This window comes from Ovis canadensis, chromosome 3, assembly GCF_042477335.2.
Source record: "Ovis canadensis isolate MfBH-ARS-UI-01 breed Bighorn chromosome 3, ARS-UI_OviCan_v2, whole genome shotgun sequence".
In the NCBI taxonomy this organism is placed as follows: Eukaryota; Metazoa; Chordata; class Mammalia; order Artiodactyla; family Bovidae; genus Ovis; species Ovis canadensis.
Window position 1 is genome coordinate 57,528,136 of NC_091247.1, and position 27,893 is coordinate 57,556,028.

At 53.2% G+C, this 27,893-nt stretch overlaps 3 protein-coding genes and 1 long non-coding RNA gene across 10 annotated transcripts; 2 read left to right on the top strand and 2 right to left on the bottom strand.

Moving 5' to 3' along the window:
* The first annotated feature begins 402 nt into the window (after positions 1-402).
* RNF181 (ring finger protein 181) lies at positions 403-13,539 on the top strand. Of its 2 annotated transcripts, none has more exons than XM_069583170.1 (6): positions 403-495; positions 11,640-11,794; positions 12,425-12,555; positions 12,742-12,851; positions 13,049-13,123; positions 13,401-13,539. In XM_069583170.1, exons 1-6 carry the CDS (start codon positions 493-495, stop codon positions 13,458-13,460), a joined length of 534 nt encoding a protein of 177 aa, XP_069439271.1. In that variant the 5' UTR covers positions 403-492; the 3' UTR covers positions 13,461-13,539. The 2 variants fall into 2 exon arrangements, with proteins under 2 accessions (XP_069439271.1, XP_069439272.1); XM_069583171.1 differs by having other exon boundaries at positions 417-495; positions 13,357-13,539.
* Positions 13,540-14,435: 896 nt separating this feature from the next.
* On the bottom strand, positions 14,436-18,754 carry TMEM150A (transmembrane protein 150A). 6 transcript variants are annotated; one of them, XM_069583162.1, is made up of 8 exons: positions 18,629-18,754; positions 17,918-18,102; positions 17,304-17,493; positions 17,042-17,128; positions 16,142-16,209; positions 15,714-15,841; positions 15,430-15,607; positions 14,436-15,206 (listed from the first exon to the last, which is right to left on the bottom strand). In XM_069583162.1, the coding sequence occupies exons 3-8, from the start codon at positions 17,441-17,443 to the stop codon at positions 14,965-14,967; spliced, it is 843 nt and encodes a 280-aa protein (XP_069439263.1). In that variant the 5' UTR covers positions 17,444-17,493; positions 17,918-18,102; positions 18,629-18,754; the 3' UTR covers positions 14,436-14,964. The 6 variants fall into 6 exon arrangements, with proteins under 6 accessions (XP_069439263.1, XP_069439267.1, XP_069439268.1 ...); XM_069583166.1 differs by having other exon boundaries at positions 17,446-17,493; positions 18,629-18,735; XM_069583167.1 differs by having other exon boundaries at positions 17,446-17,493; positions 18,572-18,690.
* Positions 15,156-19,745, top strand: LOC138436873 (uncharacterized). Its single transcript, XR_011255646.1, has 2 exons — positions 15,156-15,239; positions 18,993-19,745. It is a non-coding gene; the product is annotated as an uncharacterized lncRNA (long non-coding RNA).
* A 1,339-nt stretch (positions 19,746-21,084) lies between these two features.
* On the bottom strand, positions 21,085-27,062 carry C3H2orf68 (chromosome 3 C2orf68 homolog). The gene is made up of 4 exons (XM_069583172.1): positions 26,773-27,062; positions 26,571-26,689; positions 25,256-25,407; positions 21,085-24,889 (listed from the first exon to the last, which is right to left on the bottom strand). Exons 1-4 carry the CDS (start codon positions 26,877-26,879, stop codon positions 24,767-24,769), a joined length of 501 nt encoding a protein of 166 aa, XP_069439273.1. The 5' UTR covers positions 26,880-27,062; the 3' UTR covers positions 21,085-24,766.
* Positions 27,063-27,893: the final 831 nt, after the last annotated feature.

Below are 27,893 nucleotides of genomic sequence, written 5' to 3' on the forward strand. Positions count from 1 at the left end.
GGCTCTTCACTGCGTCTGCAGTCCCCTAGCGCAGCGCGGGACAATGGCGCTCCGTCGAGCGCCTGCCTGTTGAATGAACAAATGATGCCTGTCCAGATGAACTCCAGGTGAACTCGTCTGCCTGATTTGGATGCAGTTCCAGAGAGGATCCGCTGAGCCCGCGTTCGCGAGCCCCCTCCACTGCGACTGTTTCATACACAGGACTCCTGAGGTGTAGATCTGGCACCAAGCTGATTAGGTGGAGACCCCACTTCACGAGGCTGGCGAATCCTCCCGAGCCGGGCGCCGCCCGCACCGCGAGAGGCGCTGTGTCCGGATCCCGGGAGCCATCGCCGGCAGCTTTCGATTTGGCCGGGTTTCGGTTGCTGCTCAGAGGAGGCGCGCCCCCCGCCCGCTCCGGGCAGGCCCCGCCCCGCCCTCCGCTTCCTCCCGGGCCCCTGGCACTGCGGCCACTCGGGCAGAAGAGCCGGAGCGGGCGAGGCGGTTGCGGCGATGGTGAGGGCCCGGAGCGGGGCAGGGGGCAGAGGGAGAGCGTGGGGGTGCTGGGCGGCAGTCCGAAGTCCAAGGGCGGGGGCATCCTTCGCGACCCACGCCCGTTCCCCGGCGAGGTGACGACGGCCGGCCCGGAGCCTGGACCCGTCCGGACCCTTCGCTCCCCGCGCGCATCCCGGGAGGGAAAGTACGGAACTTGCCGGTCCTGGCTGCCCCTCGCCCTGTGAGTGAGCGGGACTTGCCGGAGCCGAGCAGTTACGCACCGGCTTTCTTCGGAGTGAGACTCTGTGCTGAGGTCCTGGTGGCGGCCACTTAGACGCTCTGTGACCCCGGGGCAAGTCACTTAGCCTCTCTGAACCTCCTTTTCCGCATGGTGAAGTGGGGTCAGCAGTACCTGCCTGGCTGGGTCCTTAGGAGGTTGAAGGAGATACAATGGCAGAGATCTGTCTGGCGCTCAGAACCTGCTTCTGAGAAGTGGTGGGTAATATGATGACCTCTGCAGCCCTTCCTGGGGCGGTGAGGAGCCAAGTCTGGCCCAGGAGTTGGAAACCTGAGCAGATGAGGTGGTAGAGGCCAGGCCAGCCCTGTGACAGGGTGTTGGAGGGCAAACTCCTTCTCCTGGGGAAAGAGAAAGGAAGATGTTTACAATAAAATTTCCACTGAAGTTATCAGTGGGGCATAGCTTGACTCCTGTCTAAGCCTTACCTAAGGACACATTCTTGAGTTGAGTCATCCCCTACTCCGTGCTGTAGACTCTGGCCTCTGTCCCTGCTTGTCATTTCCAAGGCAAAGGTGTTAGAAGCAGGTGGTGTCAGTCGCTTCTCCCCTTCCCTGGAACTCAGGGGAAGTTGTGTCCAGCAGGAAGCAGGCTCAGCGCTTTAAAATTCTGCCATGCAGGGACTTCCCTGGTGGTCCAGCAGTTACGACTCTGACCTCCCAATGCAGGGGGCATAGATTTGATCCCTGGTCAAGGAACTAAGATCCTTGCATGGTGCAGCCAAAAAAAAAAAAGATCCTGCCATGGAGAAGCAGCAGAGGTGTGATGGATATGGTCTGGCTAGGGGTTGAGATGCCAAGATGGCCTCATCTCCAGGGAACTGGAGGCAGGAAGAGGAAGCCGGGCAGGAAGGTAGCGATGAGCTCTAAGGCTGGGCCAGGAAACCGAGGGAGGCCTGGAGAATGGGATAGAGCCTGGAGCCCATTTTCCAGCATGCAGAGCAAGAAATCAGGCAGGGTTAGGATGGGCTTGCAGCTGGCCCTTAGTACTTGGTGAGAAGAGGAAACTCCTGAAATGAAGGCTGAGGATGGGATCATTTATTGGGGAGTACTGGAAAACTCTGGGACTCTCACAGGTTCATCTCAGGCAAATAGTGGATCTGAGCCTGAGATTTGATCTCTCTCCCAACCATCTCCTGGCCCCTTCCTGTCTGTGTTTTCTCTCACTCCTGCCCCTTTGTCCACCCCTAGCATTTTCCCTTTCTTCTTCCCATCTGGTCCTTCCCTGCCTGGTCCTTCTTCTTCTTCTTCTTTTTTTAAAATGTTTATTTATTTATTTTCGCTGCTCTGGGTCTTTGTTGCTGTGCTCAGGCTTTTCTTTAATTGGGGAGAGCAGGGGCTACTCTCTAGTTGTGGTGCACAGGCTTCTCATTGTGGTGGCTTCTTGTTGCGGAGCACAGGCTCTAGGGTGTGTGGGGTTCAGTAGTTGTGGTGCATGGGCTTGGTTGCTCTGAGGCATGAGGAATCCTCCCAGAGCAGGGACTGAATCCGTGTCTCAACCACTGGACCACTAGGGAAGTCCTTTTCTTTGCTGATTCATTCAGTTAACAAGGGTTTGTTGGGCATTTCCTTTGCTAGTCATGGTGATGGGTACAGGGAATAGGGTAGGAACAAAATACTGATGGGAAAGGCAGAAACTGAGTGGGGAATGACTTGATTTATTCATCTTGTAGATGGTCCTCACTTATGCACTGTGCAAACCATTTGGGTTTTTGAGCCACAGGCCTTCCTCATTTGCACATAAATTGAGTTGGCAGCATCAAAAGGTCTGGTGGGTCTTTAGCCAGTCAGCTAAAGCATTTGACCTCCCTTTAGCACCATCCAGTTTAACACAGGGGTTAAGAATGTGATCCTTGAAGACTAAGTCGGTTCAAGTCCCAGATTTTCTGTTCACTGACTCTGTGACCTTGGCTGGGTGATTTAACCCCTCTGAGCCTCGGTTTCTTATAAAACTGAGATAAAGGTACTTTTCTCAGTGTATTGTTGTGAGGCTTTAATGAGATAAATTTGAGCAGTCAGCTAGCAGCTCAGTGCTTAGCTCAGAGTATGTGCCCATTGATTGGGAGCTTTTATTACTGTCAAGATGTAAAACATTCTCAACAGCCTGCAAGGCCTGATGGAAATGCACTAGATGTAAGTTATCAAAGGCCCATGTCAAGTTCTATATATAGGTTAGAGACAATTATGTGCACAAGTTGGCCATAGGGAAGAGCTTGCTTGGCTGTGTATTTTGTAAAAATATTTGAGTTTTATTTAAAAATGTTTTTTAGATTCATTTATTTATTATTTTATTATTTATTAAAAAAACTTTTTTTGAGCATGGTGGGTCTTTGTTGCTTCACGCAGGCTACTTTCTGGTTGCAGCGCGCGGGCTTCTCATTGTGGTGGCTTCTCTAGGCGTGTGGGCTTCAGTAGTTGTGGCTAAGAGGATTTATTAACCACAAGTATTGTGTGGTTCCTGGGATCTGACAGCTTAAAAAAAATACTAGGGAAAATTGGGCTATAGCAATATATGAAGTGTTAGTCCCTCAGCTGTGTCTGACTCCTTGAGACCCTATGGACTATATCCCACCAGGCTCCTCTGTCATGGAATTCTTCAGGTAAGAATACTGGAGTGGGTTGCCATTCCCTTCTCCAGGAGATCTTATAGCAATAATAATGGCTGTTATTTATTGAGCATTCAGGAATTGTGCTAGGCATTTTATTTCTCATACATCACATGCCTTAGCTAATGTGGGAGATGTTACCACTTTATAGATGAGAAAGTGGAGGGTCAGAAAGATCATGTCCCCAGTCTTTAGTCGCTCAGCTGTTGAGCAGCAGAGGCAGGATTTGAAGGTGCTGGGGGCTATAATGCAGGGTGCATCTCTTAAGCTGTGAGCTCAGCTGTGAACTGACCCAGGAAGGAGTTGATACCCCAGGTCACTGCCTGGGTGGGTCTCTCTAAGGATGACAACGGTGACAGCTGGCCTAGTGTTTCGTAAGCACTAACCAGGAAAAAAGGGCAGACAGGAGCATTTGAACGGGAGGTTTTTTGAGAGCTTTGTCTTTCCGAGGAACCAGCTGTTCTGGCCAGAAAAACCTGAGGGGAGATTTGAGAAATGAAGGAGGCATGTTCTGCACACAGGAAAACGGTCTGTTGATTTCCTGTGTAACTACCACCCTTTGTCCCTCAACCCCCACCCCTTCCCCCACTCTCGGAGGTGCCTCTCACCCTTCCTTCCTCTCTCACTCACCCTTCCTCTCTCTCCTTCCACCCTCCCCTAGCCTCCGGACATCTCCACATACCCTTGCTGATGGCACTTCTACATGCCTTCTAGTGGTTTCTGGCCTGAGTTATCTCACTTTCATCCATGCCAGTCTACCACCAACACAGAAATTCTCCTCCAGGCTCAGAAACCTACACTAGTTTTAGGTCCATCGGTCTCTCCCTTTTCGAGAGCATCCTTGTTTTATTTGGCTACCTCACACTGCATGTGAAATCCTAGTTCCCAGACCAGGGATCAAACCTGTGTCCCCTGCAGTGGAAGCGTCAAGTCTAAACCACTAAACTACCAGGGAAGTCCCACTTCTTCTTTACTTTTTGCTGCTTTCTCAGGCCCCACCCTGCCCCTCCACCCTTACTACCTCTGTCTGGAGTATGTTTCTGTCTGAGTGGCAGAAGTGTCCAAGCTCTACCTTACCTGGTCCATCTCGGTTCTCAGGAAATCACTTGTCTGTCGGCAACTCCAACACTCCCTATTTGTATCTCATGGTGTGAAGTGATCGCTCTCCTCTGATTGTACCATATACATCTCTTTCCCCCAGCCTATAGCCATCTTTACAAGAACAGCCCCAACTCATTCGGAAAATATTTTCCATGCATCCACTGTGTGCCAAGTGTTATGCTGAGTTCTGTGTGGCAGGAAGCCTGCCCTCTGGTCTCTTATCTCCTTTTAAATCCCACAGTTTTTTATTTTAATCACTGCTGGCAGAGACTCATGCATATAGTGTCCTTTCTGCTCTGCTTGAGAGAGGCCAAGGAGGCCCAGAGACTTGAACCTTGGGCCTGTGTGTTCCCTGGAGTGAATGTGTTCTTTTAGGCCTGGGCCCATCTAGGCTCCAGACAGGCCTGGCTTTGCCATTGGAGGATGGAGAGTGCAGCTTGCAGTGGGAGGCACAGCCAGCTCCCTAGAAGAATGTGACCCAACATCACCCCATGCTGGAGAATAAGATAACAACAGCTGTAGCATTTAGAGTAGGAAAAAAAAAAATGACATGCAGTGTTCCAGTTTCTAGCAGTGGTTCTCATTTTTTTTTAATAGTTTTAATTTATTCATGTCTTTTTTTTTTTTTTATTCATTTATTTTTCTTTCGGCTGCACTGGGTCTTCGTTGCTGTGCGTGGGCTTTCTCTAGTTGCCAAGAGTTGGGGCTACTCTTGAGCTGTGGTGCGCGGGCTTCTCAATGCAGTGTCTTGTCTTGTTGCGGAGCACAGGCTCTAGGGCACGTGGGCTTCAGTACTTACGGCTCATGGGCTCTAGAGCGCAGGCTCAGGAGTTGCCCCAGGGCATATGGGATCTTCTTGGACCAGGGATTGAACTCATGTCTGCTGCACTGGCAATCAGATCCTTTACCAGTGAACCACAAGGGAAGCACTGGCTCTCGTTTTTTAATCCTTCCCAGGTTTTTGTCTTGGACTATTTGAATATAGGCATGCCTTGGACTATTTGAATGTGAGAGACTCCAAGTAACAGAGTGTAAGTCACTCAATTGTGTCTGACTCTTTGCGACCCCATGGACTGTACAGTCCATGGAATTCTCTAGGCCAGAATACTGGAGTGGGTAACCATTCCCTTCTCCAGGGGATCTTCCCAACCCAGGGATCGAACCCAGGTCTCCTGCATTGCAGGCAGATTCTTTACCAGCTGAGCCACAAGGGAAGCCCAAGTAACGGAGACTTGCTGATTATTCATATAGTTGTAATAATAGTGGTGATGGTGGTTGACTCAGGAAAAGGTAGAGATGAGTACAACTTCCCAGCTTTCTTCATGATATTTCCTCGTTCCCCAACTATGGCTTCCCCCAGTCCGAATGTACCCTTCTATTGTGGTTTGCTGGCCCCCCTTTCGAAACAGGCTTTTCTAGCTCATGAGTAAATATTAACCTACTTGGGTTACAGATGCCTGCCCCCTCGAAACTCCTGCTGGGTTAGAGAAATACACTGGGGTAACAAACTTGAACATCAGTTGCATTTGGATAAGTTATAATTGGCCCACTCACTGACTCCCTGTGATGGTCAGCATTGTGCGCTGGCCTCCTGGGTCCCCAGGCTGGTGGCAGACAAAGGCAGGGCACTGGCCCCTGCCCTCCCCCTGGGAGCTTGTGGTCCAGTTGGGGAGAGAGGACTCATATACTGGGAATGCTTGGAGGTTATGTGCAAGGCAGCTGCGAGGATCCCGTATGGGGATTCTTGCCTGAGTAGGAGGTGGCCCTCTGTGACCAGCAGATCCCTTTCCTTTTTCTGGTTTTAAGTGGAATTCAGTCAAATGCTGAAACGTCTGCTGCAGACAATGGGCAATATAGTCTGGCAGGAAAGTGAGCTTGGCCCATGCTCTGTGGGGAGGAGATGAGAACACGGTTGGGCTCTGGGGGACTGGGCTGGGAGAGTTGCTGTGGTTTGTTAATCCGCTGGGATTCATCTCATCCTGGCAGTGTGTCTCTGGACTCCAGCCTCCTGCCATGGGTCTCTCCCGGTGCATGTATCTGAAGCCCAGTTTCTTCCTTGCTTGTGACGCATGCTTTCTTCCGCTTCCTGACCTCTCCTCCAGCCTGGACCCTGAATCTCCCTTCCCAGTCCTCTGAAATGAACCACGTTCTTTTGTCAGATGAGGCTGCTGCCCTGGCTGGGAAATCCAAGAGCTGAATCCCAAAGAAGACCTCGGCTATAGCTGAAAAGCTGGAGGTCAGAGGCCAGGAAGGCCAAGGCTCCCAGGCAGACAGGGAGTCAACTCTGAGCATTGATGCAGGAGCAGGGTCAGGCCAGGAGGCAGAACTGGCCTGACCAGTCAGAGGCTGGGGCAGGGAGGAAGGGAGATCTAATCTGAGTGTGTGTCTATGGGGTTAGGCAGAGGCTATATGAGATGTGGTGGTCCAAAATGACCTCTCTAGCCCTGTGGGCTGGATCTCCTCCCTGTCTGGCTGTGGCCAAGTATCTCAGTTGCTTGTTCTTCGGTGCCTCTTTAGGCCAGTGGAAAACCCCAAGGCAGGTGCACACTGAGTTGAGGCCATCCTGAACAGGTGGGGCTTCCCTGATGGCTCAGACAGTAAAGAATCTGCCAGCAGTACAGGAGACTCAGGTTCAATCCCTGGGTGGGGAAGATCCCCTGGAGAAGGGAATGGCAACCCATTCCAGTATTCTTGCCTGGAGAATTCCATGGACAGAGGAGCCTGGTGGTCTGTAGTCCACGGGGTCACAAAGAGTCAGACATGACTGAGTGACTTTCACTTCACTTCACTTCGAACACGTGAGCCGAGTGTCTGCTTTGTGGGAGGGTGGGCAGGTCCTGGGAAGGTCTCATCCTGGGGCACCTTAGACGAAGCTGAGATGCTGGAAGTCAAGGCTGACCTAGGACCTGCCTTGATGGGCGTGGGGGGGGAGCCAAAGGCGAGCCATACTCCCCAAGAGACCAGCCCTTCATTCAGCACATATCAGACCCTTATGTGAATAATGCCATTATAATGCTGTTCCCCTTACTCATACACTGCACACACACACACACACACACACATTAGGGGCAAGGAGGCCTCTGGGTCTCATGGCCAAATGAGGGCCACGTGGGGGCATCACGTAGCCCTGACCTTGGGCTTGGTGCCCAGGCAGGGAAAGAGTTGGAGCGATGCCAGCGGCAGGCGGATGAGGTGACAGAAATCATGCTCAACAACTTCGACAAGGTCCTGGAGCGTGACGGGAAGCTGGCGGAGCTGGAGCAGCGTTCAGACCAACTCCTGGATATGGTGTGAGGCCTGGGGAAGCAGAGAGGGAGAGGGAGAGGCTAGAAGGGACCCTCAGAGGGAGCACTCAGACTGTGCCCGGGGCTCTCCAAGCCATGGGTGGGGCCTGACGCTTACCCAAAGGCCGGTGTGGGTTTCTTGAGGGCCCCCTAGCCCAGCTGGCAATGGGTGGGGAGGCCTTGTGAAGGATGAAGGCCTTGGTTTGAAGCTGTGGATTGTCCTAAAAAGTTGAAGACTGGCATTGTTAACTGAGAGTGAACCCGCAGGGCTGTGAGTCGAGGGCTACACCAGTGTCTAGACCTGGAGTCAGGCTGGGAGGGTCCCAAGACAGGCTTTGTGGAGAAAGGGAGCTGACAGGTTGGGGAGGTTGAGCAAGGAGATAAGGAGACCCTTTGTGGGGACGGGGTTGGTAGGAGCTGGTCTGGGGCTCTGGGGAAACCCCTAACTCCCACCCTGTGTCTGGGGGGTGTCTGCAGAGCTCAGCCTTCAGCAAGACAACCAAGACTCTGGCCCAGAAGAAGCGCTGGGAGAATGCCCGGTGCCGGATCTACATGGGGCTGGCAGCGGGCGTTGCCCTGCTCATCCTCCTGATTGTGTTGCTGGTCATCCTTCTCCCACAAAGCAGCAAGGGTGGCAGCGCCCCATAGGTCCAGGATGCAGGCCCTGCCTTGGGGCCTGGGGAATGACCCAGCAGGGCCTGGAAAGAGGCTGAAGAGCCACACTGGCCAGTTCTGGTCTTCAGAGAACCCTGGAGTTCGCTCCCCTCTGAGTCACCCCAGTGAACATGGAGGGCAGCCTCAATGTGTGCACCTTGGTTACTTCCTGTCATACCACAGACTGGCCCTTGAGGGCAACCTGCTGCACTGGCCATGCCAAGCCAGCCCCCACCTGGAGCTTAGTAAAAACCACTGTTTGGGTAAAAACTGGTGTATGTGTATGTGTGTTTGAGGGCTTCCCAGGTGGTGCGGTAAAGAGCCCGCCACCCAATGCAGGAGACAGAAGAGATGCGGGTTTGATCCCAGGGTTGGGAAGAATCCCTGGAGGAGGGCACAGAAACCCACTCCAGTATTCTTGCCTGGAGAATCTCATGGACAGAGGAGCCTGGTGGGCTATAGTCCATGGCGTCACAGAGTCGGACATGACTGAAGCGACTTACATGTGTGTGTTTGAAGATCCTCAGATTGGTTCATCCTGCTCTGCCTCCACCCCCATGGCTGCTTATAAAATAGAAAGTTCCAAAGGACTTCAGCCCTGGGAGATGACATCTTCTTCTCCTTTCCCCATTGATCCAGTCTTACAGACAGATCCCTCTAGGGTGCAGGTGTAAAGATACAACAGCCCCCAAACCAGAACCTTCAACTGGTGCCCTTTAAGTCTGTCTTCCTGAGGATGAAATCTGTTATTCTTCTGAGTTTGGGGCTGTTCAGAGGGCCCATAGGATGACAAAGAGGAAGGCACTCCCGTGATCTTTATCTCACAAGGCTCTCACCTTCAGGGAGGCTCTTCCCCCTTGGGTACCTCCTCTAGTTTCTGCCCCCAAGTTCTTCCTCAGGCTCTACACCAGATTACAGATGCGGCATGCCTGTATTTCCAGTTGTTCAGTTGTGTCTGACTCTTTGCTACCTCATGGACTCTAGCTAGGCTCTTCGGTCCATGGGATTTTTTTTCCCCGAAAGAATACTGGAGTGTGTTGCCGTTTCCTATACTAGGGGATCTTTTCCCAACCCAGGGATTGAACCCAAGTCCCCTGCATCTCCTACATTGGCAGGCGGATTCTCTACCACTGGGAAGCCCATACAGATGTAGCAGGTGGCAGGAAAAGGGAAGGGCTTTTTTCTTTGTGATGCCGAAAGGCGCAGAGTCACAAAGGATGGCCTGGAGTTTTCCCTGTGGGAAAGAGCTTTTCAAAGCTCTAGGACTTCACAGGGCTAGGGAGGCAGTGTCTTCAGGACACCAGGAAAGAGCACTGGGTAAAGGCCAAGTAGGAAGGAAAGGTCCTACCAAGAACTGGGAAGCAAGGCAGCCACTGCTTGAGCTACTTAACTGCATCTCAAACTCAAGTGTAGGTGGGAAGAGGAACTCAGGGTCAAGTGTGTAACAGAAGCAGTTCCTTGTTAGGGGGACTGAGGGCTACTGACAAAGAAACAAGAACAGACCCTCCAGTTGTGTGGAGCTGTACCCTCATGGAGCACGTTACTTCCGCTAGGCTCACCACCATCAGCCTTTCCTGGGAAAGATGAGGGAAGCCCCGGGTATTGTGCTTAGGTCTGCAACACTGCTTAGAGGTCCTGTGGAATTGGACTTGGGTTCTTACATATGTAAAAAGCAATAATGATACTTCTTGTTGTTCAGTCACTAAGCTGTAGCCAACTCTTTGCAACCCCATGGACTGCAGCATGCCAGGCCCCACAGTCCTCCACTGTCTCCCAGTGTTTGCCCAAATACATGTTTACTGAGTTGGTGATGCTATCTAACCATCTCATCCTCTGCCACCCTCTTCTCTTCCTCCTGCCTTCAATCTTTCCTAGCATCAGTCTCTTCCAATGAGTCAGCTCTTTGAATCAGGAGGCCAAAGTATTGGAGCTTCAGCAACCAGTCCTTCCAGTGAATATTCAGGGTTGATTTCCTTTAGAACTGACTGGTTTGATCTCCTTGCAGTCCAAGGGACTCTCAAGAGTCTTCTCCAGCACCACAATTCAAAAGCATCAGTTCTTTGGCACTCAGCCTTCTTTAAGGTCCAACTCTCATAGCCATCACAGAAGGCAATGGCAGCCCATTCGTGTTCTTGCCTGGAGAATCCCAGGGACGGGGGAGCCTGGTGGGCTGCTGTCTGTGGGGTCACACAGAGTCGGACACGACTGAAGCGACTTAGCAGCAGCAGCAGCAGCTCATAGCCATACACGACTACTAGAAAAACCATAGCTTTGACTATAATGATACTAGCTCCTGGATAATTGTGAGTATTTATATTTATACCCTGTGTACAACATAAATGGAATGATTCTAGTTGCCAAATAAATGATAGCTAGCAGCCAAATCATTTAGCACACACACACACACACACACACACACACACAGAGGCCTAGATCAGTTAAATTTGATCTTTGAGACTAAACAACAGTTGTGTGGAGTTTTTTGTTGTTGTTTTCCCCCTAAAGCTGCAACCTCTCCTTTCTTCCTCCAAGAGGTTCCTGGGTGCCAGAGATGCAAACTACTTATTAAATTCAAGCCACTAATTTTACAGAAGCTAGGGGAAACGCTGAGCAATGGGCTAAAAGATCACACAGACATATAGTTCCCTGAGCTGGTAAGGCCTCTATTCGGGTGGGGGAGTTTACCCCACCTTTTATTATTGTGCCTAACACAGCAGAACTGAATAGGAAAGTTTTATTTGTTTTGCGGGAGTCGAGGCGGCGTCAAGTGTCTAGTCCTGAACTGACTAGAGCGCAGCGGGTGCTGAACCGCCCGGCGAGGATGCGGCAGAGCAGCGAGAAGCCCCGACTCCAGGCTTCCCCAGGCTCGCAGAACCCTGACCCCTGAGTCAGCGCCGCCCTCTTTCTGAGAGGCCTGTAAGATCTGACCTGCCGAGATCCTCTGAGCCGCAGAGCGGATGGAGGACCCCTATAGCTCAAACACTTGGCTTCTCAAGATTATGCGATCCGCTCACGTCTCCCAGAAACCTACCCTAGACCGAGGGGTCCAAGAGGACCGTTTTCTGACCCACCTCGGTCCCTGCCATTGGCTTTAGCCCTTGGTCACCTGACTTATTCGAGCCAATGAGAGGTGACAAAATGAATACTTCCTCTTCCTATGTGGCGAAAGAGCCACTGTGCCCGCCTCTTGGGGACTCTGATTGGTTGTCCTCCCTCAACTCGCTAGTTTATTGGCCAGCGCCGCGAGACTGAGGTACGGCCGGGTCTGAGGGCTGTGTCAGACAGCCCGGCTGCCATGGCGTCTTATTTCGATGAACACGACTGCGAGCCGTTGGATCGTGAACGGGATCCCCGAACAAACATGCTGCTGGAGCTTGCAAGGTGGGTGTGTGGGGCTGGGAGGTAGGGCCCACACAGCAGGTGTCTGGGCTGAGGCTGGCTGGAGAACGCGGATTATGTGGGGCAGCAGTTTCTGGGTAAAACGGATAAATAATCTGCAGAGTTAATTCCGCAGTGAGATTCGGGGGGAAGTCGATAATTTCGGTCGTCCTTGGACAGACTAGAGCAAGGGAATTCTGGAAAAAGCGATCTGGAGTGTGGAAGAGGGGGTGTGCGAACTGGAGGGCAGTGGGCTTTAGGAGGTACTGAAGTAGGCGGGTCATGGGAGCAGGGGCCATGTGACTGTGAGTAGGTATATCCGTTAGGCACTTCAAGCACGGAAGCTACACTGCCACTTGGAATTTGGCTTTTTTGGGTCATTCCTGAGTGACCCGAATAATTTCTCTCTCTCGTGTAAAACTGGAATAAATAACCTGCATGCTTGGGGTTGTCTGATGGCCTGGGGTTGTCTGATAGCAGCTGTAAGCCATTTCCCACTGTGCTTTTTTGTCTAGAGCACTACTGAGGGGTAGCTATTAGTATGACTAGTCGGGCAGAGTATTTGTCTGTTAATGTTTAGTGGATTATGGGGGCAAAGATTCTTTGGTTCTGACCTTGCATCCTTCTTCCCAGGTCCCTTTTCAATAGGATGGACTTTGAAGACTTGGGGTTAGTAGTGGATTGGGATCACCACCTGCCTCCACCCGCTGCCAAGACTGCAGTTGAGAACCTTCCCAGGACAGTCATCAGGGGCTCTCAGGCTGGTGAGAACACTAAGTCCTTCCATTGATTCTTTGGGGCAGGTCTGCCAGGCTGACCAACTCTGGAAGCCAGATTACAGTCTGGCCCTTCAGTTTTCCAGGTCAGGCTGGGGCAAGTGTGTCCTTCAGGAGTGGGAGCTAGGAGGTAGGGCCTGTGGCAGCTCTCCTGATTAGCACTCCCTCCTCAAGAGCTCAAGTGCCCCGTGTGTCTTTTGGAATTTGAGGAGGCGGAGACCGCCATTGAGATGCCTTGCCATCACCTCTTCCATTCCAACTGCATTCTGCCCTGGCTGAGCAAGGTACTGTTTCCTTTCTCCCAGCCCTCACCCTGCCTTGGGCCTAGTCCTCAAGCCTCCTCTTTCTGTTGATGGACCTTTGGGGTGGGGTGTGGGATCAGAGATGGGAGAGGGGTAAGGGTAGGGAATTGGGAGCTGGGGATGGTTGTTTTGAGCTTATGAAAACCAGACGGGCTGGTACACTGCACTGCTTTTCTCAGACCAATTCCTGCCCTCTGTGCCGCCATGAGCTGCCCACTGATGATGACACTTATGAGGAGCACAAGCGAGATAAGGTAGGGGGCTGGGCAAGTGGAGGGGGTGGTCACAGGGCTCCCTGAGTCCCTGTTCCTGATGCCATCATTCCCCACCTTAGGAGGCCTGAGTAGGCTCACAGTCCATGAGTCTGGCCACCTTCCCAGTGACTGTGGTGAGGGGCAAGGGCCTTGGCAATGTTCCTGCCCAAATGTTAGGGGCCTGAAAACAGTGAGCCAGCCCCACGATGGCTGCCCTATCCCTTCACCCACAGGCCTTTGGGGATGGCCCCCGACCAGTGTGCACTCTTTGCTTCAGGCTCGCAAGCAGCAGCAGAAGCACCGCCTCGAGAACCTCCACGGAGCCATGTACACATGAGGCGGCTAGGGCTGGACACTGGTCCTCTGCAACATGTTCCTCTTGCATCTCAAGCTCTCATTAAAGGTTTCTTCACTCATCCTGCTGCTGCATTGCTCTCAGGCCTGGGAAGGGGCTCTGTACCCTCCACTGGGTCTCTACTGGGATGGGGTCCTAAGCCGTGGAAGGTCCCAGGCTGGGTATCCCTCCCTACCAAGCCTGCTGGCCCGAGGATAATAGGGCCTAGGTCAAGAACCTGGCTACCAGACCAGCCACAGCCTGGGCCTGCATGTCTGTGGTTGGAAGACAAAATGTGTCAGGCAGGGCACCTAGTAGTGACTTAAAAATGGTAACCAAACACTAGCCAACATTTCTCCCTCCCCACTGCAATCTTTAGTCAGTGTTAGAATCCCCAGGGCTTTCTTTAGCTTCATTGCTGATTGCTTCTAACATTTTCAAGTTATTCTCTGTACCCCGTCCTTCATCATATCCCTTAAGTGTGGAATCAGTCTTCAAGCCAGACAATTGAGCAGGGTGAAAAAAAGTGAAAGTGTTAGTTGCTCAGTCATATCTGACTCTGCGACCCCATGGACTACAGCCCACCAGGTTCCTCTGTCCATGAATTCTCTAGGCAAGAATACTAGAGTGGGTAGCCATTCCCTTCTCCAGGGGATCTTTCCAGTCCGGGGATCGAACTGGGGTCTCCTGCACTGCAGGCAGATTCTTTACCATCTGAGCCACTAGGGAAGCCCCTGAGCAGGGTAGGAAGTGTGAAATAATCAGGTCAGCTCTTCAGACTGTTTAGAGGCCCAGAAAGGGCTTCAGGCCCTTCAGGGGTGCTTGGATAGCACTTGGCATCCTTTGTTCTTGGCAGCTTTGCTCTCAGTTGGGCACTCAGGACCCTCCCTGTGGGCAGGGGCTTTCTCCCATCCTTTGTCCAGGGGAAGCTGTTCTGCATTAAGGCCCTCTTCCTTTCTTCAGAACAGACTACAAACATGCAAATTAGAATTCTTTTAATAGATATATATATAAAAAAAAGTACTAAAATACCCACGTGGTTCTGCTGTGTTATTTGCCCTAAAGAAGGGGGCAGAGTGAAGAATCCCAGTGCAGTTCAGTGGGCCCATAGGGGGCCTTCCCATAGACTAAGGAGTGCTCACCCCCACCCCCGAGACTGGTAGCCCTCTCGCTGTTCCCAGCCCCCAATTCCTGCAGCAGGAAACCCCAGTGGTCCAGCCTTGGCACTGAGGGAGTAGAAGGCACCTGAAGGGGTGGCTGGGTGAATGACATGTGACCTTTAAAACAAAGATAACACTGCAGTGTGGGGAGTGGGCTGTGTGGCTTGGGCAGCCTGCCAAGAGGCCCGCTCCTCTATGGCACAGGTGTGGGACGGCCCCTCCTCCAGGAGCGAGGCAGCCTGTTTCCCAACAGAATACTTTTCGCAAAATTGGGTTTTTTTGGTACAAAAGAATGCAAAGGAGATGCGGGGAGCTGCGGAGGCAGGGCCAGCCACCCTCCCCAGACCTCAGATCATGGCGACGCTCTCAGGGCTACAGTTGAGGTGGGTGGAGGTGCTGCTGCTCCCGGAGGACTTGCAGGCCCGGCCGGGGGTGGGCTGCAGCGCGGCCACCAGTGTGTCCGAGGAGACCGCCCCAAACTCGTAGCTGAAGGTGCCGTAGAAGATGAGAATGTCAATGACGAACACCCACTCACACAGGGCTGCCCCATGCTGCAGCTGAGAGCTCTCATGGATGAAGAAGACCCCACCTGGGAGAGGGCTAAGGAAACGTCCGGAAGGAGGTATGGGAGCCTGGTGACACCCTTCCTGGATACAGGCTGGGGCAGAGGACCAAGTCTCACCTCCCAGGAGTAGGGGGCAGAAGACCAGACTGGGCAGGGGTGTCTGTTCCCCCCTACCCCCCAGCATCCTGGGTGGTAGAGGGTCTGGGCTACAGGAGGAGTTCTTGGCCACCCCATCCTGGAAGGATACTGAGGATCAGAGTGACAAAGGCGATGGTTGCCAGCACAATCCGCAGGTAGGCCACAGCCAGGTCCTGGGGGGCCGTGGCCCCGTGGTAGGAGAGGGCACAGTGCAGGCAAACGAAGAGCAGGCCGGCAGTGAAGGCCACACCGGTTCCGACATAGTGCAGAGACTTAGCGTGGTCCACCTGGGCCCGGAGAGCAAGCACATATCAGCCCCTCCTCCACCCCTTCATCCCCCGCCCACCTCGCTGTCCCTCTAGAGGAAGCTGAAAGGCCGGCAGGCGGGCGTACCTGGAAGTTTCCCACCACCACCAGACCCGCAGCATTGGTGCAGCCTGTGATGAGCGTCGTAGTGTTGACCCAGGAATGACGGCTCTGCTCCAGGAGCTGCCCATAGCGCAGGAGGCAGATCAGGGCCACTGGGGGAGGAGAGCACAGCAGGGGCCGGCTCTGGCGCCTTCTCTGGCCCCGATCCAGCCCAGCTAGCTTTCCCCAGATGCTCTGAGGGCCGGAAGAGAATGGACAGGCAGGGGGTGTTCTATACCAGGGTGGCGGTGTGGGAGTCAGCCTTGGGCCTTCATGGAATGCAAGTGAAGTGGCCCCGCTGGCCTTAGCCCTTGGTGCAGTGGGCTGCACGAAGTCAGGGCTTTCTGGGGAGTGGAGGTGAGGGTAGGCTGGACTGGGTGGGGTGGTGGTGGGGCACCGAGGGCACAACTCACCCATGAAAGCACCCAGGTTGCCAATGAGGCTGAAGAGGCAGCTCTCAGGGGGGTATGAGCCACACTTGCTGAGAGGAGGGGGTGGGGACAGAGTGAGAGGGGCAGAAGCCCTGGAAAGCCCCCCTCCTGGCCCACTTGCTCTCTCTAGTCTTATCTGCACCTGTTCCTTTGCAGGCCAGACCCTGATGGATAAAGGCCAGTGTCCCTTACAAACAAGCGGCCCCAGGCTGACCACACCTCCCCCCAAGGCGGAGTGCTGGGTGTTTGCTGGAGTTGGGAGAGCCCAGGATTGCCCAGTGGACCCCAAGGCTCCCTGGGATCCCTGAGACTGTTAAGGTCCACAGTGGGTCTGACTTCCCTTATGCCAGGGCTTAGGCTGGGCAGAGAAGTAAAGTAAGTAAGTAAAGTCACTCAGTCGTGTCCGACTCTTTGTGACCCCGTGGACTGCAGCCCACCAGGCTCCTCAGTCCATGGGATTCTCCAGGCAAGAATACTGGAGTGGGTTGCCATTTCCTTCTCCAGGGGAATCTTCCCGACCCAGGGATCGAACCCAGGTCTCCCACATTGGAGGCAGACGCTTTAACCTCTGAGCCACATCTAGGTGCCTCCACTCACTAGCTGAGGGAGCTGGATGGATGACATATTGCAGTCTCAGTTTCCTTGCCTATAAAGTCGTGAAAACAATAGCTGCCTCAATGCTGGGAAGGTGAAATGACCTTAGGCGGGTAAAGGATTCAGTGCAGGGCCTGGCTCATCCTAATTGGTAAGCAGTGTTGGCATATGTGCTCTTAACGGAATTATTATTTCTGGGACCCAGGGATATGCCTTGGCTTGAGACACTTGGTTGGAAGTCTAGCTGGGCCTTGGGTCTCTGTGACCTGCCAGGTTTCTAGGCCTCACCTGATGAGGGGGATGTCATCCAGGGTGCAGCAGGTCTTGGTGCCCCCTTGCTTCGTGGGGTCAGGAGAGCAGGATTCGTTGTAAGACCTGGCAGGTAGGACAGAGCATAGCCTGGGGGGAAGGGGTTCCCTCAGGTCTCTGGGAGATACCCTCCCAGACCTCCCTTGGCAGGGGCAGAAGAGCCCACTTCCCAGGACCCCCGAGACAGAAGCCAAAGGGGCAAATGAGGGTGGGAAGCAGGTAGGTGGGCACGAAGCCATGCCTGGGGAGGGGGCAGGCGCTGCCAATGTCAGAGAAGAGCAGTGAGGCCCAGTGTCTCCATCTGGCTCGAGGCAGCCCCGGCCCAAGAGGGAACAGAGATGAAGGGAGCTTTAGAGTGAGGCTGTCTGCAGAGTGCGCCATACCAGTTCTCCACGGGGCACACGTGGTGGTTCATCACGGCCATGGCATACCTGCGGGAGCACAACTGTCACCCCGCCCCAGGGCGCGCCCAGCCTTCCCCCTCCGACTCTTCCTTCATTCAGTCTCACTCTCCTTTCTGGGGACTTGAGTTGGGGTGGCCCTGTGGCCCGACGCTACTCTAGAGAACCCACAGCCTGGTCCCAATTCTGGAAGTTGCCCTGGCTAGAAGTGTGTCTGTCTGCACCACGCTGCTGGACAGCAGTGGTGCCAGCGTGTCCCAAGGGGCTGTGGGCCCAGGCGCCAGGCCAGGCTCTGGAGACAGCCAGAGTGACCCTGGGTACCACCCTGGAGCCTGCCACAGGACAAGGGGGCTTTCTGTGTGCCATCAGGCTCCTGTTGGGTCCTGGCTGGGCCCTGTCCCTCCTCACATTTTGTCCCCTTGTTGCCTTCCCCCCATCCCCCCTCCGTACTCACACAGTCCATAGGCCAGTGATGGAGAATGCTGACAGGCTGACAGGAAGGAGGATCCAGGCGGTCATGAGGGAGGGGAGCCAGGGTGGTGGTGATGGGGAGGGGCGGGGAGGACAAGAGGTAGCAGGAGAAGAGGGAGTGGGCCGGCAACCTTAAGATACTTCGTCAAAACCATCAGCTGCCCGGGCCTGGTGAAGAGAGACAGGTCAAAGTCCAGGGTCTAGTGACTGGCCAAAGCCGGTGCGGGGAGAAAGGTGGTCAGCACCAGACGCAGGGCTCTCTCTGCGGCTCTGAGCGCTCACGCTTGGGGCTGAGCCCCCACCACAACGTGGACACCCTCCGGCATTCACCGGGGGTCCTCCGCGTTCCAGCCAGATGTTCAGACGCCGCAGGGCCCTAAGCTCTGGAAAGGAAGCCACCCTCCCTGGCCTGAGGGTCCCGGGCTGGGAGAGGGTCTGGAGTCAGGACAGTCCGGAGCGGGTCACGCCAAGAAAAGCCTGCGAGGGGGTCCGGGGCTGGGCGGAGAGGCAGCGGGGCGCAGGCAGTTACCTGAGCGCCGGCGCCGCGGGGAAGGGGCGGGTTCACGCGGTAAGCCCAGCCTGGTCCCCTGCCCGCCCGCCTGGGCACCAGCAGCCCATGGTCCGCAGCCCTCAGCACCTGTGCCTTCGCAGGTGATCTCTGGAGGTCTGGGGGAGGAAGGGGCCCCGAACGCACCTCCCCGGAGCGTCCCGCCGCCGCGTCCTGCTCGGCCCCCGCGTGGCGCCGTCCCCGGCTGCGGCCCTCGGAGCGACCCTGAATGGTTTAAAGGGCCGGGCGGCCCCGCCCCCAGCGCCCGGGGCCGAGTCGCGCCGCCCGCCGGGACTTGGAGTCCGCACCACCCCCGCCCCGGCGCCGCAGATCGAGCCGGGAACTACAGTTCCCGAGTCCCCGCACCTGCGTCATGCCGGAACGGTGGGCGGTGCCCCGAAGTGGGGGGAACCTGGGATCTGTGGGCGGTGGCGTGGGACCCCAGCCGAGGAGCATCTGATGCGGAGATACCAAAAGGATAACCCCGTCTTCCCTGCTCTTGTGGTGGAAGCTTCCGGAGGCGGGAAGCTCCGGGGTCTGCACCTCCTTCCAGCTGCACCTGTGATTGTCACTGCACACGTGGCTAAAGGATGCCTTCCTTTGCTGCCGCCAGGCACATTTTGCAACCTGGACTGGCCGACGGGGACTTCGGACAGCCTCCCTCAGTGTGACGCCCCTTGCCTGCCTCTGTCCAAGGCGAGGCCGGTCTGCAGAGCAGAGAGCACAAAGACCTGGCTGTTCCTTAAGAAATTCTAGCGCCCTACATTTGGCTTCTGCTTTCCTCGGACTCAGCAAAGTCTGGAGGAGAGCTACTTTCATCAGATACATTTTATTTTCAAGGATACAAGTACACAGAGTACCGTCCAGAAGTCAGCGTCCAAAACATGTTTCCTGACTGCTGAGCACTGGCTTGAAACATCCATTCTAAGCACACCCCCATGGCCAGGGGTTAGGAGGGAAAAGAGGAGAGGACGGCTGGAGACCCAGAGCAATCTGGGAAAAAGCAAACAGGATAGTGTGAGGATAAATTACCCAACAGCTTCACCAAACTTTATGTTGACTGGAAAAAAAAAGCACAACCCAAAAGCTGAGAATTGTGTTTTATTTGGCAAACTTTCTAAGGATTCCAACCGGGGAGGCAGCCTCTCATAGCTCTGTGGGACTGCTCCAAAGAGACAAGGAAGAAGTGAGGATATAAAGATTACAAAAAGCTGGTAGTTGGAATATCAAAAGCTTTACTGTTAATTAAAGACTAGTAACCAGACATAATGAATGTAGTGTTTTTCTTTGTATGGGAAGATACAAGAGTCTGGGCACACTGAAAGCATTCCTTTGATATGCACCTCAATTATCTGGGGCCAATAGCCAGCTTTTCTCCACCTTGAATCCCCTCAGGGTGCAGCTGGGGGTGGCTACAGTGGCTACCGCCTTGATGGCCACATCCTTTGTTTACTGATAGGGCAGCTGACACTCCATACACACTTTAAGGCCAAGGGTGCCCTCTTGGACATTGTTTTCATGATTAAAAGGGCAGGAAAGTACTCAAACTGGCAGTCCAGCATCTGTTGGAGTCCCTACGAAGCAACACCGGGGCCCACAGACCTTTACTGAAGGGAGCATTGTGCCCACGCTGCCAGGAACCAGGGAGCTTAAATTCAGCAGGACTGGTGAGGAAAAGATAATAGGCAGAAATGGCCTTGGACTGTGGGGGAAATGGAGTAGATACACTAACCAGACAATGGGGGTGTGCTTCCTCGAGGAAGGAGAAACCTTTCTGAACCTAGTGGAAGGTAAAAATGGAACCAGGAAACCTGTTGGAGGACCCTCTTCCAAACTGCTTTAGGGTAAGTAGTTAAAACCGGGTCAAGAAGTATGGCGGTACTGAACGACCCTGTACAAGAACACCTGGCTGAAGAACCAGGGAGGTATAAAACCAGTCCGCCTTCTGCTGGTCAGGCTTTGTGCCCCAGGACAAAGTAGTGTCTCTGTCTAATTTATCGAGATCACCATCTTCTTGCCCAGGGGTGTTCCCCTGGGAGCAGGCACTTTTTCTCATCTGCCCAATAGTGCTGTGAGCCCTCAGCATTTCCTACCTCTTTGGAAGCTTGGCGATTCTTAATTTACACTTACTATCTCCTGTTGAGTTGGGTTTGCATTCCTTTTTAGCCTTGATTGTGGGGAAGGCCTGGGAGGACTACTCAGGTTCTAAACTGGCTGTTCTATCCTAAAGTGGGAGTAAGGCAAGCACTCCAGAGCCTTGACAAGGAGGCAGATGTGGCTTAATTGCTGGCTTAATACAACAATCTGAGTAGTCCCTAGAACAGAGAATTAGCCCGAGACAGAAGGGCTCTTCAAGGGATGCTGAGAGGGATGAGTTGCATATCAGTAGAAAGTAGGACCAGATGTCTTTAAAAGGCCCTTCCAGCTCCAATGCCATGTGAATCTACTTGTTATGCTCCAACCAGGACAGTTCTTAAAATAGTCAGGCAGAACAAGAGATGAGATTTTCAGTGCTGATTCTGTGCTGAATGACTTTAGGGCAACACGTAGTCTTCACTTCCTATGTACACAAGTGATTTCACAACTCTTGGCAAAAACAGTGCTTATAAAAATAGTACGTTTATTGGTTAAAAAGAATACTGTATTTGCAAAGTACCTTCCTTCCAGGATTTTCAAATAAATTTGCAACATGTCATTTTATTCATCCACACAGCAGGAACATTGGAAATGAGAAAACAGAACAAAGTATGGCTTCTGATACGTTATACAACCAGTGCAACCGGTTCCTCATTCTGGTGGCTCTGGGAAGGCAGAGGGGCCATTCACTCTCTTCCCTTCTGGCATCACTCCACCTCCTGGGGAAATTTGGGGTGGGTGCCTGTTTCTTGGTCATATGATTCCTCAGGGACAGGATAGGAATTCAATGAGGGAACTTAAAAGGTTTCAGATAACTGTCAACATTCCATGATGCTCCTCCCCAAAGAAGGCTCATAGGTAGGAAAGCCACCTGTCCTTACGCTTCTGTCTGCAAAAGGCTGCATTTACATTTGTGAACCAGTTGGGGGCCCTACCTTACCACCAACAGATGGTGCCACATGCACAGTAAGCTGGATACCCACCACTCCACAGGGTTTCTTCCAGTTTCATGGGCTAATCTCTGCATGGCAGCACCCCTGGGAGTGCAGCAGTGGAGATGGAATGTCCCTTTAAGGCTTGTCCAGAGAGAGAAGCATTTCTTATTGCCCACACTGGTCCCGCTGGCCGGTTTCCTACTCTCATTCAGGACAGAAAGCTTTACGTTCTCCTTTTCCCATCTTGTATTACATTCTTCAAAGACTTTCATCCTTGCCAGCTGGCTGGAACTCAAGTGTTAGTGTTTACTCTCGCACAGCCCCAAACCCCTGCAAACCCAGCTTCCTTCTGTTAGTAACATCACCCACTGTGGTCCGGGACACACAATGCCTTAACGTCCAAGGCTTAGCCTCAGTAAATGAAGAACGCTTCATTTTGGATGAACGTGAAATATGCTTATTAGGCTCCCAGACATTTTTTTTCTCCTAGGCGGCTGAGACTATATCTAATCAATAAGTGCTGATCCTGAAGCAATCTGCCAGAAAGCTAGTCTAATGCTGTAGCCAATGCACGAAACAGCAGGGACAGTCCTCTTTTGAGACAGCTCTAGGGCCTCTGGGAAATGCCCTGGAAACTGCTCCTTGAGGGCAAGGCACCAACAACTGAAAATAGCTGAAAAGACACCAAGAGGCAAGTCCAGTAAATATACTGGAGAGTATGACACCATCTTGGACTGCAGTGAGGGGTGAGAAGCAATGAGCGGGGCTGTCAATGGGCTGAGAGCTGTCAGTAGAGAAGCATTTCGGACACACCTGGAGCCATGGCAGCATCAACACCACTAGGCCTGCCCTGAAGGACAACCTCTCACTTAAGTACCAGGCTTAGTGCTTCCTATAGTTGTGCAGCATAAACTAGCTAAGAATTAGAATGCTTTCTTGGGTGGAAGATATTTTATATGCACTCAATTAGCAAAGCGCCTCAACAACAAGTTTACACATGAGATGTTCCCATCAGTCTCCTACCTGAGAGTGTGAGGATTACACAGTCAACACACAGAAGGACAGAATTGGTACGATTCTCACAAAACAGGGTTGGAGGCTAAACTCTAGAGGTCATGCCCCCATGGACTTGTTTCTAAATTCTATAATCAATCCAGGAAGACAGACCATCCAGCTATGAGAAGACAAACCCAAAAAGTATTTCCAGTCTAGGAAGCCTAAGAGGTTCGGTGAAATCCTATGTCCAAGTGAGAAAATCAGCTGAAGAGATGCAAGACGAAAATGTCTGGTGCTCTGAGGTACAGGAAGACGGGACAGAGTATGGCACAGTCTCCTCGACCTGGGCGGCTCTGGAGGGTAGTTAACCTTAAGAGTCAAAAGGCACTTCCAGCCGGGCCGAATGGGGGCAGACTTGCTCCCCTGAAAGAGAACTGAGCCCAGGACTGGCCAGTTTAAGGCACTGGCTTTGGGCCGGCTCTGGGAGTCAGGATCATGCTGGTCCTTGTCTGCCTTCACAACCAGGCCCTTCTAATTTATCCACCTCACTCACCTTCCCAGCGAGCTGTGACTTGCTGCATTTTAATAATGTAGTTGAAGTAGCTGCCTTGCCCCATTTCTGAGCTGGTAGATTTTCAGGGCTGTAGGGCACAAAGCAAAAATGCCCTTAGATGTCCTTTATGAGAAAAGTTGCTGAGAGGGACCAGCCAGACTTAATCTTGAGACCCTGAGGTGAAACCTCTGGGGCAGGAGGAGTGTTGGTCTGAAGTCCCAGTGCTCATGGGCTCACTTAAATCCCACACTTCAAGTCACTGAGGTTAGGCCCATTTGCTTGGAACCGTCATGTACGGGACAGCTGGTGGATTTCTCAGACCTTAGTCCAACCCTTGTTAAGAAGAATGTTCACTTCAGTGAAAGCAGTGATTTCCCGGGATCTTTAGTATTAGGATCTCTAAAGAGTTTTATATACTCTTGGGAGGTAGCACAGGAGAAAGAGAGCAGAGGAAGGGAAGATGAAAGAGGCTTGCTTAGTTCCCTCCAGGACACTTTTCAGGCTCCCCTCCTTTTCCCAACTAGGGCTCCAAGTGAAAGAGAAACTGTTAGTTGCTAAGTTGTGTCTGACTCTTTTATGACCCCATGGACTGTAACCCGCCAGGCTCCTCTGTCCGCGGAATTCTCCAGGCAAGAATACTGGAGTGGGTTGCCATTCCCTTCTTCAGGGGATCTTCCTGACCCAGGGAATTGAATCTGGGCCTCCTGCATTGCAGGCGGATTCTTTACCATCTAAGCCCTAGGGCTCCAAACAGGCAATAATTGCTCATGTTGAATTTGCCTTTGTACGTACATTCAAGACTGTTAAATCATATCTGGAAACACAGTTTCTGGCTTGTTTTGATAGTTCTCCTTTAGCCTGAGCACAGATGGCCTGTTCACAGCTAGGGATCAGGTGGGAAGCTGGAATTATGTAGTCCTAGCCCAGGCAGGTTTTGCGGCAAAAAAACCTCACAGTTGAGTTCTGGCATCATCTTTCGAGACTGGGCTAAGTGTGGAGCATGCGAGAAACCTGCAAAAGCCATGTAAGGGGAGGGAGACATGCTTGCAAGTAGGCATCAAAGGAGGTCTCCCTTGACTGGTATTAGAATTACAGGCAGAGCTTGCCAGAAAGGCAGAAGCCAGAACCCCCACATCCAAAATCCTTAGTAGCTAAAGGTGGGAGGTGGGGGGGAATGTGACTGATGCATTGGGAGACAAAAAGATGAATGAAAGAAGAGAACAAAGAAACGCCAGAAAAGATGTAGGAAACGCATAGAAGTGAACAGAAGGTACAGAAGTAAGGAGCCATAAATAGCAAACAGGGCTCACGGAGCTGGGTGGAGCAGCAGCGGCCAAGTGCCCTGGGGGATATGACCTTGGTGAGAAAGCAGCACTTTGGCACAGGGTTTCATAAACCTCAACTCTCCCCAGAGTCTTTGCTTCCACAAAACCAAGCTAACCAAACAAAATTCTCAAAAATTTCCAGAATATTAGGGTGGTCAAATGGGCCAACATTTAAGAAAAAATGGCTACAAGGGAGATGGCCAGGTCCAGTCCCTGTGACACCCTTTTCCTGTGGATGTGGCAGCTTTGGTGGGGGTACAGGGGTGTCTTAAGATCAGCTCAGACTGGTCCCAGCACCCCCAAACTAGGGATGGCTCCCTGGGCAGCGACTCCAGTCTGTTCAGTGTCGGCTCTGGCGCTTTGCAATCTCCTCCTGGATGCGCAACTTGAGGGCTTCTCGCATGAGTGGCTCCAGAGGCGTGTGGGCTGACACCTCCTCACTCACCCTTCCTGGATCATCATCCTACGTGAAGGAAGAGTCAGGAAGCTCAGGGCCCAGTCTCTTCTGGAAAGGTGGCCTGCCCTGTCCCTAGACAACACTCTCACAGATCTCCGCGGGACTCACAACTTCTTGCCAGTGCCTGTCATTGCCCAGGTGTCCCCTTAATAGTGATTCTTGACTGTGGGCCACGTGCCCTTCCCATTGCCCGCTGAGAATCACTGTGTGATGGGAGTGGCTTGTGCTCAAAAGCATCGCCCAGCAGTCTGTGCTCCCATGTGAGACAGATACTTCCCACCAGTCCCTGAGGAAAACAGTGGCTCCGGGTGTCACAGTGATTTCTACCACGGCCCAGGACCCTCAGGCTGCAGCTGTTTCCACCAGGCGTACCTGATACACGATAACTGAGGTGATGTCTCCGCTGTCCGCCTCATACTCTAAGCAGAAAAGCTGATGGCCAGGAGGCTCTGGCTCAGAGCTGCCACTACTGCTGCTTTCACCGGACTCCTCACAGTCTGGGTTGCTTGGATGGGTAGAACCATCTGGAGGGATGAACCAGAATGAGAGGGAAGAAAGGAAGGCTGCTGGAACCCTTGCCCAGAGATGATACAGGAAAACAGACTGTAAAGAAAACCTGGTAATCCCAATGGTTGGGAATCTGTCTGCCAAAGCCGGGGCAACAGGTTCGATCCCTGGTCCGAGAAGATCCCACATGCCTCAGGCCAACTAAGCCTGCGCACTCTAGAACACAACTACTGGGCCTGTGTTCTCGAGTCCGAGCCCCAAAACAAGAGAAGTTACCGTAATAAAAAGCCAAAGCACTGCACGTGGAGAGGAGCCCCTGCTCACTGGAACTAGAGAAAGTCCGTGGGCAGCAACGAAGACCCAGCACAGCCAAAAATAAAAAAAGAAAAAAGCTGAATTTAGGGGAAAAGAAAGCACCAGTCTTCTCATGGACCCAGAATGTGTGTGTGAAATGTGCCGCCTATCAGGGATCTTATTCACCTTTGCACAGTCACATCACACAGGAGGTACACAACGCACATCTGTCTACAGTGTTGGAAGGTGGTAGAGAGGTGGACTGCACTCTCCCCGGGTTCAAATCCAGGCTCTGCCATTTACTTCCCTGAGATTTCAGGCAAGTTGCTGAACCTCTCTGTATCCGTTTTGCAGACTGTGAAACACAAATGATAATGGGTTCCCATCTTATGGGGTCCTCTGAAAGCTAAATGAATGAAATGTATACAACCTCTAAAGGCACTCTTAGGGAAGATCAACAAATTTAGCATCATATGTTATCTACTGTAATTGCTGGGTCGAAGGGGAAAAAAGGCCATTAAGTTGGTTTGGGCTTCATTCCACAAGTATGTCCTTGTCGCCTAGAGCAGTGCCAAATTTTTTTTCTGTTAGGTGACGAGAATACGAAAATAGTGTGGCGGAGAGGAAGCGAAAGACAACTTGCAGACTCCCAGCTTTGTCCGGTAATAGTGATGCTTAATTTGAGCCCTCTGTGTTCTACGGGGAGAACCACTAGCGGCGATTGGGGACCATCGAGGTAGATGTTCCGAGAAGGGACGAGACGAACTGAGCCTTGGGGGCTAAGAAGTAGCTTTTTCCCATATAGGAAAGAAGAGTGCACTGAGGCTGAGCCGGCGCCAAAAGAGCGCGCGCGGGCTCGAGGAAGCAGGCGGGTGGGCGGCCTCACCTCGGTGTCGCGGCAGGTACACTTGCAGGTCGGGCTTTCGGGGCCGAGTGGGCGCAGGCGTGTGCCGCCTCCTTGCCTTCTCCTTGGCCGCCTGCTTCACCTTCTTGTCGTAGTCGTCCCTGCGGGGAGCCGAGCGGGAGTCAGCGACGGCCGGGCCAGGCCAGGCCGGGGCCGGCGGCGGTGGCGCGGGGCGGGGCGGTACCGGGCGAGCTGGTTCCGTCGGATGTGGTGCACGAAGCCGTGGCTCATGTCCAGTCGCCCTCCAGGCTTGTAGCAGAGTCCCGACCCGGGACTCGGCGCCGCTTCCATCTTAACCCCTGTGCGCGGAGCCGCCGCCGTCCCTGCCTAAAGGCCCCCAACGGCCTCCCTCGCGCCCCGAGAGCTCAGCACCGCCCCTCGCTCGACTTTCGGCCTCTACCCCTGACGTCGGGAAAAGGAGGGCAGGGCCGAGCTTCTCTGCGCGCAGAGTTCCAGGCGCCGGCGGGGCGGGGCGGAGGGACGGGACGGGGCGGGGCAGGGCGGACGAAAATACTACAAGCTCAATTTCCTCTTCCTGGCCGGGGTTTTCCTTTTGTGACACTATCAAAAGGAAAAGAGGATTTAGGTTTAGTGCTGATATATCAGAAAATCCAGAAAAACACAAAGCACCCATCACACCACTCAGAATTCGCTGTGGAGCTTTCCCTTCCTTTTTCTTCTGCTGGGATGTGTGACACTATCACCAGCCGTGGCATAGGCCGACTGTTGAACCCAGCCGTGCCTGAGTTTACTCATTTGTAAGTGGGGGCACTGACAGCAGAGGCCTTCAAAGAGATCCTGAGGAGGCGAGTGCCCGGGCTGGGCACACAGCGGCGCCCTGGCCGCGCAGCCCAGCCTCCGGCTCTCCAGGGACCACCAGCGGCTGACACTCCTCCCATCCCGCCCAACGCCCGATTTCTGCGTACTTTCCCGCCCCCCGGTTCATCTCGGCGCCCACCGGATCGGTGTCTAAACTCTCCCCGTGGGTGGCCCCGGGGCTTTTCAGATATCTGAGCCTGTGTCATTTTTGGATCCTCTTTAAAAAGAGACAAAACTGGGAGTTCATGAGTAGAACAGGGACAGACTGGTACATCCACACAGTGGAATGCCGCTGAGCAACCAAAAGAAGTGAGTTGTTGTATACCCAACAAGGTGGATGAATCGCAAAACAAATAGGCGGAGAAAAACAGGCCAGGGATTAAAAAGAGGACTTGCTGTGTGCTTCCGTTTGTATAAACCTCTAGAAAGTGGCACTGATCTGTAGCAACAGAAAGCAGATCAATGGTCAGCGCAGGAAAACACTTT

Coding starts and splice junctions, on each gene's coding strand:
- RNF181 (XM_069583171.1), top strand. Junction 11,795..12,424: donor ATGCTGCTGGAGCTTGCAAG/GTGGGTGTGTGG, acceptor CCTTCTTCCCAG/GTCCCTTTTCAATAGGATGG. Junction 13,124..13,356: donor AGGAGCACAAGCGAGATAAG/GTAGGGGGCTGG, acceptor CTTCACCCACAG/GCCTTTGGGGATGGCCCCCG.
- TMEM150A (XM_069583162.1), bottom strand. CDS start 17,443: ATGGCGCACTCTGCAGACAGCCTCACTCTAAAGCTCCCTTCATCTCTG. Junction 16,210..17,041: donor GATGACATCCCCCTCATCAG/GTGAGGCCTAGA, acceptor CCCTCCTCTCAG/CAAGTGTGGCTCATACCCCC. Junction 15,608..15,713: donor TGGTGGTGGGAAACTTCCAG/GTACGCCCGCCT, acceptor CTCCGGGCCCAG/GTGGACCACGCTAAGTCTCT.
- C3H2orf68 (XM_069583172.1), bottom strand. CDS start 26,879: ATGGAAGCGGCGCCGAGTCCCGGGTCGGGACTCTGCTACAAGCCTGGA. Junction 26,690..26,772: donor CGACGGAACCAGCTCGCCCG/GTACCGCCCCGC, acceptor GGCTCCCCGCAG/GGACGACTACGACAAGAAGG. Junction 24,890..25,255: donor CCTCAGTTATCGTGTATCAG/GTACGCCTGGTG, acceptor TCCTTCACGTAG/GATGATGATCCAGGAAGGGT.